The following is a 21,350-nucleotide window of genomic DNA, read 5'->3' as shown; positions in this document are numbered from 1 at the left end:
TGAACATCACGGACACTAGACGCAGAAAGACCTTTATTCTGCCTTTTCTATTTGTGTTTGAAAATCGTGCTGTTTTCAACGTAACGTGCAGTGACCTGTCAATCAACTGGGGTGGCACCGGGGTGTTTAATCAGGTTCCAGAGGTGACCAGTGCTGCCTCGGCCACCCCTCTAGCTCCGCCCCTGACTGAGAGTTTAAATCCCCAAACATTCTCCACGTTTTCACTTCATCAGTACATTTATTTTCAAGGCTTGATAATGTATCAACCCTCCCCTCTTCACAGAATCCCATCAAGAGATCTGGCCCAACTATAGGAGATCTATCCATTATTGTGAACTGTAAATGACTATCACTTCCATTTCATTCCTCTTAATGTAAGGTCAAGAGCAAGTTCATTTCATGTAAGAATAGTTTTCATCTCACTGCACTTACTAACACTCCTACATTACTCCTTGGTTTTTCATTATTAATACTCAGCGGCACAGTGGCAATTACATCTCTATTACCTCTGCCTAGCTTCTGCCTTCCCTTTCACAGCAGTGTTTTTGCTATCTTAGATCTGATCTATATTTTAAATGTTCTCTGTATGCGCATTATACATCCCAACAAATGACCTCCATACACTAACCTAATATGCTGGACCCTTTTCTCACAGGATAACAATGGTGTTATAGGTCTGCTGGAGTCCAATAAAACATCTACCGTTCCAGTCAAGGTCCCCATGACGGAACCTGTTGTAAAAATCGCATCAGGTAAGAAACGGTCCTCTTCAGCGCTGTATGTTTTTGTTGGTACACTGCTTATCAACTAATTTTCATGAATCCTTTAAAAGGTAATGACCACCTGATACTGGTTACGGTGCAGGGAAATCTGTACTCATCCGGCACTGGAGAGCAGGGGCAGCTGGGAAGAGTGCCTGAGCTTTTTTCAAACAGAGGAGGAAGGAAAGGCCTCAGTGAGTAACGAGCCTTTCCAAGCCCAAAGCATCAATTTAGAATACAGTTGTACAAGATTTTACATGTACATTAATCTTAGCTATGTGATTACATTAATAATGGATATTTTGATGTATTGTTTGTGTGTACTGTGTATTACTGTGGTGTTCTGGCTGACTGTGTGTCTTGTGCTTCAGGCCGGTTGCTGGAACCACAGATAGTTAAAGTCAAAGGGAAAGTTCACTTCATAGATGCTTTCTGTGGGGCGTACTTCACATTTGCTGTGTCAAAAGAGGGACATATTTATGGATTTGGCCTCACCAACTATCACCAGCTGGGTTAGTATGGCATCAGTGGTGAGTCTTTTTTATAATGTGAGTTTTCACTGTAGTGGTATCTTTGTTGACTTGCAGTGAGCTACGAGTCAGTTGCTCATACTTTGCTTGAAGTTAATTGCGTCAGACATTGCAAGGTTATTTTATGTGCCCTTACTCTTTTTTTATTCTTCTGTTCAGGCACTAAAAGCACCAAGATGTGCTTTTTCCCAGTAAGACTAACGTGCTTCAAGAACTCTACCACCTCCTGGGTGGACTTCTCTGGAGGACAACATCACACACTCTGCCTTGATGCTGAAGGTAAGCTCCAACTAATTGCTCTTTCAAGCCATGTCTGATGCAGTTTTTCATTGTGTGGCTGTTAAAACTAAATAGGTTGTAATTGGTAATATGTTAGTACTACTGTTTTTGTTTGTAATTCAACAATATCTCATATTCTGGTTTACAACAAGATAAGGCATTGCAAGGTAATACAACTTTAAAAACTGTTTAAAATGTCAAACCTATTAAAACACAAAAGACACAAGGTAAAATGGTTGGGTTTATTTAAGTACTTTGACAAACAAACAATAAATGATTCCCTCTTCTCTCCATCTTTTAGGGCATGTATACAGCCTGGGCAGAGCAGAGTATGGGCGCCTTGGTCTGGGCGAGGGGGCTGAAGAGAAGAGTGAGCCCACGCCTGTGATGGGGATTGAGGCGGCCAGCAGTGTGGCATGTGGAGCATCTGTCAGCTTCGCTGTCACCAGAGAAGGTGAGAAACAAAGCAAATGCAGTGATTTGAATCTGATTCCGTTTCATAAGAGTGTCAAATAACTTACTACTAAATACTATTGATTATCATACCTCAATGACAGAATCAGTGGTTTGCCTTCCAAAACAACCCATATGGCTCATGAGTGCCATTATGGTTAAAACAACACAAACTATGACATTGGACCTAAACGTTTGTCTGTATCAAAGTCACACTCTTTGTACTCTTTCCACCTTGACCTACTCCTTTACAGGTTTAATGACAAACAAACGGCAGATTCTTGATTCTTGATTGATTCTTCTGTCTTTTCCACTTGCTTACTGGTCTTAGTCAGGAAAACACAAACATAGGTCCTTTTTTAAGAATATCTTGATGTACAGAAAATATCTCTTATAACAAGTTTTATATATACTATTAGTTGATATGAATTAATGCTCACTCCACTGACTCTTGTCCACTGTTGTGCTAACTCCAGGGTCTGTGTATGCCTGGGGCATGGGCACCAACCTGCAGCTTGGCACAGGAGAGGAGGATGATGAGTGGAGCCCCGTAAAGGTGACGGGCAAGCAGCTCGAGAACCGCGTAGTACTGATGGCCTCCAGTGGAGGGCAGCACACAGTCCTTTTGGTCAAAGACAAGCAGGAAAGCTGATGTCCATCGCAGGCAGAATTATGGGGGATCTTTCGATCTGCTTCAAGGTGGGGCCTTGTTCACGATGCCTAAATCTGGGGATGGTGTTAATCTATGTGCAACTTCCTGTGCTGAGCCGAGGTAGAGGTGAGATTCAAGCCCTTTTATGGGAACGCTTCTCCTCTGGTGAGGGGGGGGGTGTTCATGGATGTTCAGTAGATCATGACAAATGAGAGACTATTTTTTTAAATCTAGTTTTTGGTGTTCACTTTGAATTCTTTTCATTAAAAGTCATTAGTATGACTGTAAGATGATATATGTGATGTTTGTAAATGTGATATTGGCATGTACGTAAAGAAAAAGAGTGTAAGCCTTTTAATGACTTCCCCAAACAATAATCTTTTAAACTTTTATTTTTTTTTCTTTCCTTTAAAGCAATAATTCCATTGACCTAGGTTCAGACAGGACATTTATACGAGCGAGTTTAATATGTGAGACTACTGTTCATTGTACCTTAGGCACACAACATTGCTGTGGCTATTTGGACATTTGGTAACACATCATACTGTATCCTGCATTTTGTTGCTTTCCCTGTCTGAAAATAAAGATTACATTTTAAGTTTTTAAGCTTTTTCTTATCCACTGTATATTTTGGTATTTAACAAGCTTTCATTTAGGCCCGGTGGATTTTTGGCAAATGTTATTAGGAACACAAGGAGGAGCCAGAGGAACCTGGTTTGTTTCATAGATTACCTGCCTCATGTACTACTGTCAGGATATAGTTAAAATTTAAGCAAATATAAAATTATTTTTTGTGTTAACTTACTGCAGCTTTAAGATGGGACTTTCTGTTTTTGTCTAAAGTGAATTTAACATCTGACAAATTAATAAACTTCATCAAATTGATGTAAAAATAACACTGGAATCCAATATTGCCATAAATCTGTTATGTTCACTGATTTTCAACATGATGAACTATAGTAAAATGCACCCAGAGATATTAAAGGGAGAAATACTGAAAGTAAAGTAAATTATATTGGCTCATAGTACATTCTGTCATATCCCCTTATTGTTCATGTATATAATATTGCAGTCCAATCCATTTTGTACTAATACAACAAATTTAACTCGACTGTAGTGCTGGATATTAACATTAGTTCTGCACACACCATGTCAATTTTAGCCATTTTTTCTAAGTACTGTGTGGACGAAAAAAAGTTGCTGACATAAAGCACTTACACCCTAGCTGCTTTATGTCTATTATATATGCAAACAACACATTCCATACACACGAGCTATGAATGTAAATCAGAAACCCTTAAGGATGCTAATGATGGTACAAGTACGTACATCAAAGCTACATGTTTTATCTGGAGGGAAATTCACAGGGTCCTCGCTTGCCTCATGTTGCTTTCATCTGGCCAAAAGGACCGATGATGAAATTAAAAATCGCTCGTGGCAAAAAGAACTTCTCAAAAAGCTTTGAAATGCTAAAGAATCTTTTATAAGCAGTTAATTGATCATAGTCTGCCTCTTCCCTTGTTTGTTTTGCCTCACTGTTTATCCTTTGACAAAGAAGAAAATGTCAGGAATACATTTGAATGGAAGGGCCCGTTACCTCAGCAGTGGCTGTGAGAATCTTTTAACAGCAAGAGTGATGATTGTTTTTGTAGTAGACAACATATTTAAAATGCTTCTGGGCATTAAAAGAAATGCATGTCTAGTATTAATGTTTTTCACAAACATTCAAAAAGAACATAAAGGGTTACAGGTACCATAGAGACAGTTATGTAAAGTATTGTTAGTCTACACTGCTATTAATACTATTTTGTAAGAATTTTCTGTTTGTACTGTGATGAAAATGATGCCTGTTTTGGAAGCTACTGTTTCCCACTGAAGTGGGACTGCAGTTTTAGACACTTTGTCTGATGGGTCAACCCTTTACTATTTTTCAGATACATTTTCTCTGCTGAAATGTTGCCTTGGTTCAGTGATGAGTTGTTACACTGTCAAGCACCAAGCAGACATATTCAGTCATTTTTATTACAACACTGATTAAGTGGCCTTTAGACATGCTCTGATTATCACCCACTGTGCCTGAATTTAACATTTCTTTTAGGAGACATTTTTTTCTTTCTTTTTTCTTTAACTTTTCTAAATGTAATTGCTGCATCTCTGTGCTTTGGTTCCTCAAATTCAGACCTCCAAAACAATAAATCTCAGTTCTTTTAAAGCTGTGATGTTTGGGTAGGCTGTTAAAACCATCCGTCTTTGACATTCTGTTAACAGCTTTCCACATGCGGGTGCATTCAAAGGCTGATAATGCTCTAAAACCCAGAAACCTTCTACATTTCCAGCACAAAGAGGAACGTTCATACAGGGACTTGGCAATGGCATCCTGTGATTAATTCCTTTCACTTGTAGAAAGTGTAACTGGATTTTTCATAGTGTATGTGGGTTCTAATCTTCCTCTCGTAGAACTAATCACAGAGGAGACAGAGGAGTCTCAGGCACCTGCATCGGCACACATTCACTCTAATAATGGAGGCAGGCAAATTAATCGCAGCAATTGGCTGCACCAATCATAGCTGTACATAAGGCTTTCATAAGCTTTTGTTTTGGTGACACTGTCTTGGCACGTGCTTTACACTGCACATCTGTAACGGGCTTCTTACAGTCTGCGTGATGCATTCATAAACATTGTGCTATTAAAACTAAAACCTTACAATAGAACAAATTTTGCATCTTTTAGCTCTGCCTTGATTGGGATGTGGCAGCCCTTGAGTCACCCTGCTGCTTTCTTAATTAACTTGTCATATCAAATTGTGCTGAGTGCTGTTTCTCAAGTACATCTTAATCAAGAAATCCAAGGTTTTGTGATGATTTGAATGCTTTAGAGTGGCTATACTCTGGGTTGCTTTCATCAAGTGATCCATCGTTGTAGGAACCTGTTGAATATGGCGCAGCAGGAAGCTGTTGTCCAGATCATTCCCTTCCTACTCTGGTTCTAGCACACAAACACACAGAGAAACCACACATTTTGGATAAAATATGTTACACACAAGTGTATGTGGGAAGTGAGGACGCAGAACAAAAAAGATGACAGTGATAGAAAGCAAAAGTAGTCTCAAACACAACATGCTACCCACAAAACACTTAACATCTATTTACAATTTTCTATCATTGCTGCCCTCAAATTACATCCTGTCTGTGTATTTGTGTGAGAAAGCATTTAATCCATACTTCTTTTCCACTATATACATATACAGGTTATATACCTGTACCTTAAGATAACATTACAAACCCCTTGTAACAACATTATCTTCAAAACCAGCACTTCAAACCAGCACATTATTCATATCCCTTCCTGTGTCAAATTTGACAAAAAGCAGTTGCTGCTGTTCAGTGGTTGTATCAAAACAACAAACAACAAATGGCTTTTACTAATGCGTGAAATGATGTATGGAGTACTACATGTATAAAATACTCAACTGTTGCCATGGCAGAATAGATAGCTCTAATAGGAGAATGGTTTATGCTGAGAAAACGTGTATTTCTGTGAGCATGTGCACAGGAAACCAAATAGGGTATTATTAGCTAATGAGAAGCTTTCTTGCTGTTAAGCTGCTGGTACTCCATGGCCTGTGGACCATACTTGTGATTACTCGAGATTGCATTGATAGATTGAACTCCTCGTCCAGTGGGCTGAGGGCTTCTCGTGAGCCCCGCAGCGGAGGACCAACAGCTGTGCAGGGACTTGTAGGAAGCCCTTGATTTCTTGTTCTGACATATGTTCATCCATTATGTTGACCAGATGACAACAGGCATCAAACCCTGGTAATGAAGCATCATAGTGTATGACTCATCCCTTTAATGTACATTTATTGTTATTGAAATTGTAGTTAATATTATATAATAATAATCAAAAAGACCATTTTCACCAATACCATGTTTCATAAAGGTGCACTTTGCCATATGTAGAGGATTTATCATTGCACTCCTATAACATTGTCGAACTCATCAGAGATATTGTTCTTTATTATTCCACACATTCTTCTTCCTTACCGAGACTTGGCTCCTGCATTACCCACAATGCAACTGGACCAGTGAGAGTTTCCTCATAGATTCAATTGTGTAGTACGGTCACACATGCGAGCGAATGCAGTCGAGTGACCATTACATGCTGAGGCCTTGTAGTTTGTTTTAGGGTTGAGGCTGCGACTTTCCAGGTAAAAGTTCACCAATGTTGAACTTCACGCATACCTGAGATGCAAATCTGCTTTGCCACTGGAGGCTAAGGGTTTTTTTTGCCCCTGCGCTCACATAGCATGGAAATGAATGGGAGACGCTGCATGTGGCTTTTGTTTCTATGACAACAATATCTTGGCCATTTCTAACAACTAGCTATTAACACGTGCTGTGGTTTGGTTGTGTAAAGCGACAACTGTAGACAAAGCGATTTTAAATGTCCCTTTTCTACGTTTTACTCAAGTTGTCCTCAACTTCCTTCACTTCATCAGCTCCCTTCACCACCCTTCAACTCTGTCTGTGTATGTGTGTGTGTGTAGGAGCTTAGCTCCGACCTCAGGCAGAGGAGAGAGACAGAGAAGATAACACAAACATAAATGACAGTAAAAGTGGTTGAGAAATCTTGGCATAGGTTTTTTTTTCTTCATTAATTTCTTTTCTGTCTCTGTTATGAGTTTTTCTCTGACATATCATAAAGCCTCAGGATAGATGTCCAGAACAAGCTTTTCCTCCATTTCTTGGTTATCAGGGTCACAAATCCCCCATTTAATCTGATTTGTTCCCTGAAAAGGAGCAACAGGGATGACACCAGCACCTTTCTAAAAAAGTTCTGAGATTTTCAACTAGAAGTGCTTAAAGTGGCCACACAAAAAAGACGAAGCACTCTGAATAAGGATGGCAAATGCGTATGCGTGCTCTCCTGTCATTGGGAAACATTTAGAAAAGACACTGGTGCTGAGAAAAAAACGCTATGTGTTGATGCACACTATAAGTTCCATCAAGATATTATGATTTAAGGTGATTCACACAAGCTATATTACTTTTTGTGAAATATAAGGTTCAGTCCCTTCTCACCAGAACAATAATTTACAGTCCCTTATGACTCTCAGCTGGCAGACGGCACCCAGTTTGAATCGCTGTCTCTGCTCCTCAGCAGGGAATACCCGAGTATTTGCCGCTTTGTGAAAAATCCAGTAAAACTGCTTCAGAGCTTTTTGCACTTCTGACATTTCATAAACACCTCAGGCAACCAGGAGGTCTGATTATCTGTGTTACGGCAGGCGTCTGTCACACAGAGCAGCAGGCCAAATTGCCAAATCCATTACCAGAATCTCTGCATAATCATCATCACAGTAACTAATTCCTTTTGGGTGTATTTTCCTTCTCTAGTTTTGAATTATACAGTTTTGGCTCAGCACTGATAGGCCAAGATGCTGTGTTACGTGAAAAACCTCCGGTTACAGTGTGTAGGTGACTGTCTTGACGCCTAAACGACTGTTATGGTGAAAGATTTATATGGCTGCAATATTGTGGTGTAATGGAGCCGACGTGTTTTTATCTAAGTGGCCAAACAACATTATAGTGTTCCATCAGACCGAGCAACATATCGGTCTTCACAGTGAACTGAGGAGTAAGACTGCTCCCTCACTCGCATACAGAAAATCTCTTCATTAAGTCTCCCTCACACACAAATGAGCAGAGGCTGTCACATAACAAGGTTCGTCCATAAGAAGCAGAAAACAAAATCTTGGATGCCTTTTGAAAACCATTGAAGGCTCTGAGCTTTTGGTAATAGAAAGGGAATACTGAGAGCTGTTATGGATGCTTCAGCTCTGTTAATTTGTTTGAGTGCATGAGCAACCATTAGTTAGGGTCAAATTCCCCCCCCCGCGCCGGGAGGATCCAATGTAAAGTATTTCTGAATTCTTGATTCTGAAATGAAAGCATTTAATTATCCGTGTGTCATTCTGGTCTCTGGTGTGTAACTGTACACGTTCGATAGCAAATCTTTTTTTTTTAATGCCTGTTGCATGTAAGCTCCAAGAGAAAACAAATTTAAAAAAACAAAGGTGTTTGTGTAGGCACATTCTAAAAAGGCCAACTTGCAGTCTAGTAAAGTCAGAAGCCAGTTCATGGTGGTTGACTAAATTATTCATTTTGTTGCTTTTTCATTTGTTTTTTACACATGCAACGTGTAGGCAGAGCCATGTATATTTCATAGGGATCCTACTGTATGCTCTGTGGCACAGAGGAAATCTACAATCAGCCCTGCACCCCCTCTGGTGTCTGTCTGCTCTCTTGCTGGGAGCTCTATGATGTCTTGAATAGAAGCTTCTTCCAGTCATTTGATTGATATCTTTCAACATCCGCAGCAGTCTGAAAGAGAAACGTGGGTGACCGACGCCTTCTAATCAAGGTTTCTATTCTGTGAGACATCATCAGTCTTTCAGCAGAGAATGATTTCAGCCCTTTAATGTGTGCAAGAACTTAAATGGAAGACCAGGTGAACATATAATCCATCGACCAAAAACCAAGAGAAGTTATTTCCAACACATCTACTGTGGGTTTCACTGGCATGTCTTATTAAGTGTTAGTGGGTATTGACCAGCCATGACTGTTTGTACCCGAACTGCACTCCAGTGGGACCCGCATTCAATGAGAATCTGATTTCTCTTAAAAAGATAGTACAGTGGTTTATTTCGATCATTTTCTCTAAGATGAGTGTACAGAAACTGTGATAAACATGATAATCAACCAGGGCTTTGGGCCTGTGTCACTTTTAGACAGTTAAAGGATAAATCTGGTGATGCTATTTGTCTTACTGTCAACAAATTGTGTGAAAAGACAAAAGTCAACAATGACTCTGTGGGAGATGCTAAAAATAAGCCAAATCCTGATATAACATATTCCTCTGTGTCCCAGCTTCATTGTTGTCCAAACGAATTAAAAACACATCAGTCACTGGATGACATTTTCCTTCATTACATTCAATGTGGGCCCTGAAAATTGACCCCAAGAAATGCACGATTTACTCCTGTTTGACTACAATGTGCTTAAAAACTACAATGCCCAGCTATTTTCAGAAAATATAATCTTTAAATGAAAGTAACCCTTTTTTCAGATCTTTGGGAGAAATCAATAGTCATTGGACTGAAAGTCACAGACGGACTAATGCATTGTTGTTCTTGGTCTTTGTTGACAATAACAATAAAACAATACAAAACAATAAAAATATAGAATATCACCTGCCTTATTCTTCAAGTGATACATTGTAAAACAAGCTAATCATCTGGTATCATCCCTGACCTATTATATATTGTGCTTTCATTTATTCCCACACTTTTTTTACACACACTTTAGATGTGTCATAGGCCTATTTGTCCCTGGGGCCTGGGGATCCCCCTGATCAGTAATCCAATTCCCACTGGGGCCTAACTGGCATTTACAAAGAGTATAAATGTTAACAAATGTAACAACCACAAAAAAACAAAATATTGGATTAAAACTGAAAGTTATTTACAACAATATTTCAAGTTAAAAGCACTTGTAAGATACAATTCATGCTATTCCATATGAGATATTATATAATAAGACACATATTGTATTAATGTTTTCAAAAGACAAACATTGTTATTACACCTATACAATAAGGTACTTTATATACTGTAACTGCTGAAACACAAGATGTGAAAACACTTAAAGATCAAACACTTTTCTCTACAAAACAAGTATTAAACATAATGCTGAATAAGGCATTACGGTACATATATTCATTCATTCAGTGACCACACTGCAGAAAACATTTATAAATGCTCTTCTTACAGTGATGGTGATACGAAGTTAGACAGTCCAGTCAGGAAACAGGAACCTTTTCTTTTTCTTTTTTTTTTAAGATTTATAATGCGTCACCTTACATTTATAGCACTTAGTGTAAATACATATTATTTTATATAACAGTTGCTTTTACTAATTGGTTACAAGTGAAACTTAATGTTACAACAGCTTGACAGCACATTGAAACTAAATAAATCACATAATCACTCAATATGCTGTTACAGAACAATACCGTATTTACACTTCATATAGATAGCTTTTTTAAACAAAACTGCATTGCTGCTGTGGAAAGATGAGAGGCATCAGTTTGACTGTTCTCCAAAATTGTGCAAAAAAAATTTCACTGCAATCACCTCCTGCAAGCGTCCAACCAAATTGTCCATTAGCTGTATTATGTATAGGAAGCTTCGAGTTGCTTGCTAATGCATTGGATCCATTCAGACTTGCGTCTGTGCCAGTTTGAGGTCACAACTATGAGCAGTGGCACTTTCCCCTTCACTTCCTCAGTGTACTGTCAGCTAAATGTTTTGGTTGTGTAAAACAAAACCAAAAAAAAAAAAAAAAGAGCAACCCCTGCTGGAGGAGTGGAAACAATGAGTCAGATGATGTTCATGGGTAATATATGCTGTGTCAGGCAACTCTGCTTAATCATGAAGGCCATATTCTTTCACAAGGATCTTTCATCATGTATTGGATGGATAAAAAAGAGACGCTGAAACATGTCGTCACAGTGGTCGTATAGAATTTCACCTGCTTTAAAATTGTTCTTATTGTGTGTCTGGCCTTTGTCAGTAATTTCTTTCTCCTCTTACCATCACAAGAATGAGCATGAAATTCGATACATCCTTTAATTTAAATATTCCAGAGACAATGAAAGTGTTGTCTCAGCTTAACATTCACATTATTGGATTTTCATTACCTCCCCTGTGAGGCTGAGTGACAATACTATTACCAGTCTAGATATCCAGTGCAGAAAGTATTAGGACAGAGACACATTTTTCATCGTGCTGTTCTCCAGCACACTAAATTAAACACTATGAGGTTAATGTCCTGGCTTAATGTAAACTCAGCTTTAAAGCTGCTAAAAAAAATTTTTTATATTATCAATGGATCAAATGACAATGTGGAATGTAAAAGGAGTTGCTCATAGTTAAAGCTATGGAGCGTTTTGGTTTTTAGCCACCAATTTTATTGTTTTGATTCATTCTAACTGCTATTGTGTTGTTTTCACTCAGAGAAGGCAGCTGTTTTCAGCAAAAAAACAAACAGTCACATTTAGAGCCTAGAAGGTGAACATGGTGGAGCCTTCAGCTGCTAAAGAGCCAGATGTTACCCTCAGTTGGTAGAAAACAAAAATAGAGCAAAAAGAAGAGCAATTATTCAACTTATATTTGTCAAGTAGCCAGAGACACGACTCCAAATCAATGATAATAACATAACTGCTGGATGTGTAAATAAACAACTGTTTGCTATCAAGTTCTTCATATCAATTTCAAAGGTGATAATATGTCACTGTTGTGTTTCTGCCCACAAGTGGGCAAAAAGTAGTTCTCTCAGGTTGAACTGAAGGTGACACATTAAAAGTGTACCTGAATTGTAGCCCTTCACAAATGGTCTTCCAAATTTAGGGAATAAAAAGCTAACATAAATCTGAATAAAGTAATATTGTGTAATACTTAGCAGCAAGTAAATGATAGCTGAAGTCTGTGACCAACAGACATCAGCAGACAGCAGTTTCCTGCTTGTTGACGCTCTGCCAAGGCTGTGCTGCAGCCATCATCCTTTCTTCCTGCTACAGGGGATTTTCCGTGTCAGTCTGGTCTTCATCAAATGAAACCCATGATAGGTTGGACTGAGGTCAAGTGACCAACTCGGCCAAGCATGTACATCGGCCACTTCCTGGCCATAAAAAGACTCCTTGGTGGCCTTGTCTGTGTGTTTAGGATCGATGTCCCACCTGACAATCTGTTCATTGTGGGATTGTGTAAGCACAGGGCTATGAGTCCTACATTGTTCACCTAATATGGATGTGAAGACCTACAAACCCCCTTAAAGCACAAAGTCAGCACTTTAACCCCCATTTTTCTTATTGTTCTGAAAACATAACATGGTCCCAATACTTTCTGACTGAGTGTTTGTTCATATGGTTGCATTATGCTTGTGCTTTATACACGTGTGTTTACACTTAAATTTCCTAATGCACAGGCACACACAGGCGTGTTTGTGATCATCCTGAAAGACAATCCTCAAAGAACAGTGTCTCACGAACCTATTGGGACAAAGGAGTTTCATTATATAAAGCCAAAAACACAATCGATCATTTACATGAATGGTAGATCAATACATCTGCAGACTCAGACTCCTGTGGTGGAGAACTGTGTGACCTCAGTCTGGAGGTCATCCTGAACTGTTCTCCCCTCCCACTGATCCATGCCTAGTCAGGCTGGCGGTCTCTCTGTTGGCGCAGGAGCACAAACAGACACAGGCTCCCGCGTGCTGTTACGCGCTCTAGAGAAGCTGGTCTGCTCCAGGCGCGAGCGATAGGGCAGGCAGAAATCCCTGAAGCACCGTTTGAAGTTCTCATCCAAGAAGGCGTACAGCACAGGGTTGAGGCTGCTGTTGGTGTAGCCCAGCGCGATGCACAGATGCCAGCTGGCCACCACCAGAAGGTTCTTGTGATCAATAACCACCATGGTCTTGACGATGATGAAGATGTGGATGGGAGTCCAGCAGATGATGAAGGCCGCCACAACCACCAGGACCATGCGGGTGATCCGTCGTAGGTTCCGATCCTTCTCTTTGGAGCCAGACAGCAGGCGAACACTCTTGAGCCGCAGGATCATCAGACCGTAGCAGATGGTGATGACCAGGACAGGAACCACAAAGGCGAAGATGAACACGCAGATTTTCATCACTGTGTCCCAGTACCACTCAGGTTTGGGGAATCTGAGTACGCAGGCGGTGTTTCCTGAGGAGTTCAATCAATTAGAAGTTTAATAGAGGGCCATATCGAGAGGCTAATTTAAGTTAATAACCCAGCTCAAATGTGTTCTTTGTGTTATGTGTTTTTTACAGCATGATTACTCCCTTACTTGCCACTGCGAAAAAGCTTGTGCTTTTTAAGTGTTTACACAATAAGGGTAATTTTAAGCATTGTTTTTCTTCTGCAATAAAAATCTCTTACCTTTATCTGTCACCTTGGTAACGGCCATGATCATCACAGGGACTCCGACAGCAGAGGAGAGGATCCAGATGCAGACGTTGATGAGTTTGGCTTTGGCAGGCGTGCGGAAGTCCAGGGCCCTGACCGGATGACAAACAGCGATGTAGCGGTCCACGCTCATCATGGTGAGTGTGAAGATGCTGGTGAACATGTTGTAGTAGTCAATGGCGATGACCACTTTGCACAATGGCTCCCCAAAGGGCCATGTGCTCATCAAGTACTTGGCGCTCTGGAAGGGGAGGGTGCTGGTGGCAAGAGCGTCGGCGAAAGCCAGGTTGAAGATGTAGATGTTGGTGGCGGTCTTCATCTTGGTGTATCTGGTTGGTTGGAAGAAAAGCTCTAAACACTTCTAGGTGATTCTAACTCACACTCAACAAAAACGGCTTTTAGTCAGAGGAGATTGACTTTTTTTTCAAGGTCTGTCTACTGTCGAAGAGAAGACGCCAAGTGTGGCTGACTCACAATTTCCATTGAAAGGTCTCAAGGTTAGAAACCAATTTATTGTATAACCTAATCAATTTCCTTTCTCAAACCAATGATCTGTTATTTCCTCTCTAAAAACATCAAACTGGTAATAGAGCTTTTTAGATGCATAATGTTTCTTTTTATGGCACTACACTAAATGTATGCTCAAAGTGACTGTAAGCTTCCATTAAACTGCACTTCTATGTAATGAGTGGGTGAAAACTCCTCCCTGATATCAGATTTATAGAGTAGTAGCAGTGACCAGTCTGCCAGCAACAGTTGTCTGGCTGTTTAAAGACGGATTCCTCCACGATGTGACAGTAGTTGGTCACATTTAATTAAATCGCTGCTAAAGAGTCTAAAGGAATGAGGGAAAACAAAAGGATGTCTCACCTTTTATCTTAATCCCCCACATAAAGAGATGTACTACACTGTACACCATGTACTGATCTCACTCTGTAATTGCTTTTCCAGGGAGAGGGTGGGCATAATGTCTTTTACATTCACACAATTATTCTGAAATTGACAGACCAAAGTGCAGAAACTCATATTTCACCAGTGATTTAAGACCCTGGAGGCCCACCCATCACCGCCATTGTTTTCTCATTTAAGCTGCATTAGTTCAAACACAAATCAACATATCAGGAAATTATCAAAATCTCAAATGCGTGAATTAGTGAGACGCAGCAGCACAGTCATTGATTGAGGTGAGGTTCAACATGCTATGAAATCAATCATCTGAGTTTACACCATCATTCCTGACAGCAATAATTGGTGCAGTGAAGTAATTTCAATGCTAAGCTATAGATCACACCGCCCTCCCTCCCCTCTTGTGTGTAGGAGTTGTGTGTTTGTGTGTGTGGGTGTGTTGGAGAGCACCTCTCAGACACACTGAAAGTGTGGGCAATTACAAAGGACCATCAGAAAATGAGGTAGCTGTGAAAATGTATTTTTGTACTTATATTTACATTCTTAAAAATTACTCTTATACATCAAATAAAATATTCCCTTAATTGAGTTGTTTGTAGGGAGCTTTAAGGTAATTTAGAATAATATGCATGCTATAATTTATAACAAATAACATTTCTTTCCTCCATTTTCAATATATATATATATATATATATATTATTATTATTATTATTAATAAGTTTATTGTTTTTGTTAATTATATATTCCTTACCTGACCACCCCGTACATTACAAGCACGTTTCCCAGCAGTCCCACCACACAGATGAGAGAGTAGAGAGCCGTGATACAGACGGCGATGATGAGACTTGAAGTGTCCCTGCTCGCAGCCCGGTTGGTCTCATTACTACTTGAAGGCACACGATCCTCGGAGAACGTAACGTTGAAAGGAGTTATGGAGACCGAGAAGCGCTCGCTAAAATCACCGAGAGCCTCGGGAGGAAAAGTGGGGAACTCCATCTCTAAAATTCAGGGGAGAAAGTCAAGACATTTTCCAAAGCAGGTAGCCTAGAGGAGCGCACGGAGACTGGACGCGGCAAATTAGTAGTGAGGCGCTCTCTGTCTCTCTCTCTCTCTCTCTCTCTCTTTATGTGTGTATGTCTGTGTGTGTGTGTGTGTATGTGCGCGCGCTCCCTTAGGCAAAGCGCACTGGTGCACGATGTAAGATGTGAGGAAACTGTTTTCCTGCCCAGCTCTTACCCTGCCTTAAGGGAAACCATTTGTCAAAGTGCTTCAATTAGCTCCAGCTTATAATAATGCTCCATCACATCATTTAATTTATTTCATTATTTTTACGGGCTGTTATTTTGGATAAAAGCCTTCAAATAAATAAATAAATAAAATGTTCCACCTGCCACCCAGCGACCCATCAGACAATGTCAGTCAAACCCAATCTCAACATCCCTCATCCTTGTTGCTTCACAGCTCAATTAGACATGCCTTTATTGAGCAGTTCGTCTTATTGCTTCCTGCCTTCAACCCCAAGGTACTTCTTCTCCCACTCTCAGTGGCCTGTGGCCGGTGTTTGGGGAACTGGCTGTTCTCACCTTCACAAAATGACCTTACTAAAGCACAGGAGTGATGCAATTACCTGATAGTAACAAGGCTGGTTAAATATTTAAGATGGTTTTGATAGCCTATAGCAGCAGTCAAGTGTGGATTTTGAAGTGCATCCTACAAATTGTGGTGTTATACCCTTTACATTCACTGCCTGGGTAATTGTGTTGGTATTAATTACATCTGTATGAGCAAACACATTGATGCAGGTGTGCAAACATACAGGCACATTCATTTGAGATTACCACGGGTCAATATGTAATCAATGCTGCTCATGTTTAGCTGGATAAAACATTACTTCCTTATGTTTCTTCATGCATCTAGAATATTTCCCATCCCTGGATGAAAGAGTTTCAATGCTGGTTTGAAACAACCATGATTTTTCATTTCTTTTGGCCATTAAATTCATTGAATTTCCAGAAGGGTATGCCTGACCGCTTCAGCTGACAACATGTTGTGTAAATCCTTAATTGCACAAATGTTTGACTTTTGATGCCAAGCAGGTGTTTCTTTTCACAATTTTCATCAAAGCACCTATTTATCTGTAGGCGTCTTTTGTCTGTAGCCCATTACTGTGCGCATCGGAAACCATTAGGAACATGCAGGTGCATGTGATTTTGTATGTCTGCTCAAAACTGGCGCATGCATGTGTAAGTGTGCAGTCTGTTTGTGAGCGTTTCTCAGGGGTAATTGTTTATTTGAAGACAGACACCTTAAAATCCTCATGTGTCTGAATATTGTTCGTAACTGCAGCAGTCTTTATGCACTCTGCTATGTGACCTTTACAAAATCTGCCTTTAAGCAACCACCATCATCCTAGCATAAAGCTGGGACAGTCAGAAGAACAAAGGCTCTGATGCCTCCCTCTTTACTGTTCTTTCTAAAGATAGATTGTGCGTGTCTTCCTACGATGGAGAGCAGTAATTAAAATTATGTGGCTCATTTTGGGAGTTCAGCAAGCTCATTTCTCTTTCATTAATGGGGGTGTTTGCTTTAAGCTTCTGATTAGATTTTCTGGCTATTGACAGGTGAGCATAACTCTCAACAAGACAAGAGTTTTAAGCCATGCTAGCCGTTATTGACGGCCAAAAACCAAAATGTCTCTGGACACAGAGACCCACAACTCTGTCTGAATGGAAAGGAGGACCAGACTCATCAGCCAGAGCACATAAAACGTGAGCTTGCAGATTCGTCTGGTTCCCAGGCTAGTTTATAACCAAATATTTGCAAAACGAATGATATTCCCATCAGCATCAGTTATACTTTTAGTGCTAATTTGCAGGCAATTGATACCACACTGATACCTCCACAGTTTCTGAATATATTTTTACAATTCAAACTGTATTTGAAATGTCACTCTCCTTTTGTTCTTCTGCAATTTTAACTGCAAACACTCATGCCTGTGAACAAAGGGATGAGCCCCTTGAATGTAGCACTTTGTACAGCCTCACAGAGCCACTAGCATGGATGTAGACACAAAGCCAGACACAAATACAAGGGCAAGAAAGTCATTTTAGTTTGAGTTCCTTCAGTTTTTCTCCAGATGAAATCAGACCAAACGGAAGCAAATGAGTGACTAACATCAACTAGTTTAGGGTGTAAAATATAGAGCTTCTGATAGGTGTTTGCACAAACATGATGTAACAGATAAGAGTACTATTTAAATAAAGATATTTAAGGGTGAGTGCCTTAGTGAGTGATGAGGAGAGGGAAGCGGTGTGGGCGGAGAGTTCGCAGGGGTTATCAAACAGACACCTCCCTTTCATTGAATTCAGCCCACAACACCTCCAGAGGACTCGACAGTAAATTCTGGTCTCAGTTATTTAGCCTGTATAGTCTGAAACTGAAGCTCTAAACACAACACTCAATCTCAACGCGAACAGCACAAGTGGGACAGCACACACCCTGCCAGCATGAAATGACTTACAAAGCAGTTCAGGATGTAAATTAACTACGTTTAATTTCAGGCACAGGTGGGTGGGAGAACAGTATATGACACCTGCTACTGCTGAGCTATGATAAAACACAAGGATAGAGGGCAATCTATCCCCCTAATGAAGAGGACTAAAAATACTGTAATGTATGAGTGTAGGGGCGGTGCTCTCTGTAATGGCAGTAGACTGAGTGTATATGATGAGCCATATCTTTCTCTGCGCACAATTTTTGAGATGAGGTGGTAATGTGTAGTAAAGGAGAGAGAAATGGGTCTGGACATACAGTAGCCCACAACAACAAAATGCTGCCATTGCTGTTGCTCATGATTAGTCTGTACAGACACCATGATTACTCGCATCACTCATCAACCCAATGGAAACCTTGGGAAGCATTACGCTGCCTCTCTGAACCCATCACATTCATGGCAGGAAATACAGAGTGCAGACGATTTAAAGTGGGTTTGGTGTTGGCGTTGGCATAAGGATGGAGTCATGATGATACATGTTTGATTTTTTTTCAATCACACAAGACAAGCAGACTCCTGTCAGCTGCTGCTGATTGATTTAATCCAAACAAATCATTTTTAATACAATGACATATCAGCTTGCATCAGTTGAATTGTCATACTTGTTGCACTTGCAGTCATTTTATGTTTTATGTTGCTGCTGTTATTGGATGTGTTTTATATCTGCTCTGAGGTTGCAATATTTTGTGCACAGCACCCGTTGTGGTATGAGCTTGTATACTTCATAACTTCTGAAAGGTTAGAGAAAAAAGAAATACGTACTGTATAATATCTTGACATTTTATTCCTCCAGGTTGCCAGTATATTTTCCTGCATGCATCATTACACGGGAGAGGAACTACAAGAAAACACATGTGCAGAGGACATACGGTTTTAAGTTACCTGTTCTGAGGCTGTCAGAGCTGAAGCACAGTGCAGGACAGAGCGTCTGCTGGCTGTCACATCCCATCGCTATCTAGCAATCACACACCAAGCCACGTATAGTATATCAGCCTGGCCCATTCAACCTTTGGGTGGAAAGTTGTGTTATCTTCCTACTCCTGGATAGGCAAAGGCTATTATTAGTTTCCATAAATACAAGTACATACATGATGCGGTCAAGTAATTTAGCCATCAAACACTAAAGACACAGCAATGGCACATTGTAGATCAATAGCTGTGTAAAGGTAATCTTTCACTGTTATTGATGCCTTTCTGACACAGAATTTATATGCACTTTAACACAGAGACAAGAAGTGTCACAGTGACGCAAAGAAACCATAAAATTATATCTCACCACATTTGTGGGTTTGGTGGTCAGGTTTCTGTGCAGCAAACTTAGGGGACAAGTTACACTCTTCATCAGTGCATAAAACATGTCTCAACAAATCAACCAGAGTAAAAGTCATTACAGGGAAAAGACTGGAGCAGAAGAAAACAGCAGGCTCCCTTCACAGGACTGAGATTATGTACCTAGCAACCTGATTAATTTTGGACTGATAAAGTAAATTTTTTTTGTTAAACGTAATTAGTGTGTGTGTGTGTGCAGGCAGTGTCAGCAGCCAATTAAGTGCCATGGTTACAGAAGCACATAGAGATAAACAAGAACACAGGCTTTGAAATGTTGTTCTAGCTTTTATTTTTTATTTTTTACTTCTGTCAGCAAAAAAAACAAAACACACTGTTTCCTTTATAGAACATGATGGTGCAGCCTGTACATTTATGTGTTATTGATTTGTGGAGAAGTCACAGATGCCATGCTGTGGTATTATGCAGCCATGGTGCAGAACAGAGCAAGCCACGCTGCCACTCGCAAATCTGTCTTACACCCAAGATCGAGAAATACACATAAAAACCCCCCGAATATTTTAAATAATTTTCAAGCTCGGGACATTTATATACAACTGCAGCATGTTTATCAAGTCAGAGTTATTTTTTAAATCATGAGTATTAATAATAAATACGCTGTTGGTATGATGGTTGCAATAAAGAGTTGGTTACAGCAGGATTTGTATAAATTTGTGTATTTAGGTACTGTATACAAATTATTAATGAGGGGGAATAAAATGGGGAGAATTACATATTTTTAACTTTCTTTAGTTTTTAATCTACATTTATCTGGAAATATAGGGAGGATGTTTAACATTTTTCCCATCCCACTATTATTTTTATTTAATTCATTCCAGTTACAAAAATATTGCGTTGCTCAAGTCCATCAGAGAGTTGACACCTGGGCCTGGTTCACTCATTCGGTGGCTCTATTTTCACTGCTGTGTTATGTTTGTTTTTCTTCTATATTTATAGAAGAAGAACAAGATACACTTTATTAATGTCCATGGACATGCAAATGTGGAGTGATTGTTGAGTAATGGGCTGCCACGTATTGGCGTTCCAGGAGCAGTTAGGGGGTTGAGTGCCTTGCTCAAGGGCACCTCAGCAGCGCACAGGAGGTGGAACAGGCACCAGTCCACACTCCATACTTGCTTCTTTACTAAATAAAATGTATGATTCAGCCCCTCTCCCCCCCGCAATCATTTCCTTATTTGGGGTTAAAATTAACATATATTTCTGTTACATTCTTGTCCCTGTCTTCCTTTTTCCTTTGCATAACATTTATGTGATTGTAATTGGACAGTGTAAGGGTCGGATAGAGTGTAAAATTTTAAACTGGCAACCACAAAAATGAGGTACTTGTGGTTTGTATGAGTCTGTAAACCACTGAGTTGTCAGTGCAACTGAACACAGCCACTGAGAGGAAATTGGAACATTGTTATTTGTCCTCAGAGCATCCTCGGAGAGGTTTAGGCTTCTCGCTGCACTTTGTGATCTTTTTGTTTTGTTTTGTTTTTTACAACTGCACACAGGATGCATTCAGATCTTAAACCTGAGTGATACACTGACACTTAAATGTGAACACCTAATGGAATAAATCAAGAATAATATCTTATAAATACAGAATTAATTTAGACTTGGTTGAATGGTTTATAAGAAATTAATTAGTCACACTAATAGTTTATCACTTCAAATAATACTCACATCGCATCAGTGCGTCTGATTGCGGAGTTACTGATGCTTACAAAATCCATTTACTGTTTTTTTTTTTTTTTTTAACAAGCAAGGTAATAAATCATTCCTAATGTAAACTGTGAAGACTTCTCCCTGATTGCAGTGCTAATAATTTTAA

At 39.8% G+C, this 21,350-nt stretch overlaps 2 protein-coding genes across 2 annotated transcripts in view; one reads left to right on the top strand and one right to left on the bottom strand.

Moving 5' to 3' along the window:
• Window positions 1-3,276, top strand: part of rcc1 (regulator of chromosome condensation 1) — a 7,021-nt gene extending 3,745 nt beyond the window's left edge. Inside the window, exons 5-10 of the mRNA XM_035672928.1 lie at window positions 656-752; window positions 833-955; window positions 1,133-1,273; window positions 1,451-1,570; window positions 1,872-2,024; window positions 2,500-3,276. Coding sequence (XP_035528821.1) covers window positions 656-752; window positions 833-955; window positions 1,133-1,273; window positions 1,451-1,570; window positions 1,872-2,024; window positions 2,500-2,675 — 810 coding nt within the window. The 3' untranslated portion in view covers window positions 2,676-3,276. The remainder of the gene's footprint in view (window positions 1-655; window positions 753-832; window positions 956-1,132; window positions 1,274-1,450; window positions 1,571-1,871; window positions 2,025-2,499) is intronic.
• Window positions 3,277-12,253: 8,977 nt separating this feature from the next.
• Window positions 12,254-15,630, bottom strand: oprd1b (opioid receptor, delta 1b). Its single transcript, XM_035672491.1, has 3 exons — window positions 15,386-15,630; window positions 13,702-14,057; window positions 12,254-13,485 (listed from the first exon to the last, which is right to left on the bottom strand). Exons 1-3 carry the CDS (start codon window positions 15,628-15,630, stop codon window positions 12,956-12,958), a joined length of 1,131 nt encoding a protein of 376 aa, XP_035528384.1. The 3' UTR covers window positions 12,254-12,955.
• Window positions 15,631-21,350: the final 5,720 nt, after the last annotated feature.

This window comes from Morone saxatilis, unplaced genomic scaffold (genome assembly GCF_004916995.1).
Source record: "Morone saxatilis isolate NCDOM2014 unplaced genomic scaffold, NCSU_SB_2.0 Contig24, whole genome shotgun sequence".
Lineage (NCBI taxonomy): Eukaryota > Metazoa > Chordata > Actinopteri > Moronidae > Morone > Morone saxatilis.
The sequence above is the reverse complement of the archived record's forward strand: the minus strand, read 5'-3'. Positions and strand labels throughout refer to the sequence as shown.

Coding starts and splice junctions, on each gene's coding strand:
- oprd1b (XM_035672491.1), bottom strand. CDS start 15,630: ATGGAGTTCCCCACTTTTCCTCCCGAGGCTCTCGGTGATTTTAGCGAG. Junction 14,058..15,385: donor GTAATGTACGGGGTGGTCAG/GTAAGGAATATA, acceptor CCAACCAACCAG/ATACACCAAGATGAAGACCG. Junction 13,486..13,701: donor TACCAAGGTGACAGATAAAG/GTAAGAGATTTT, acceptor TGAACTCCTCAG/GAAACACCGCCTGCGTACTC.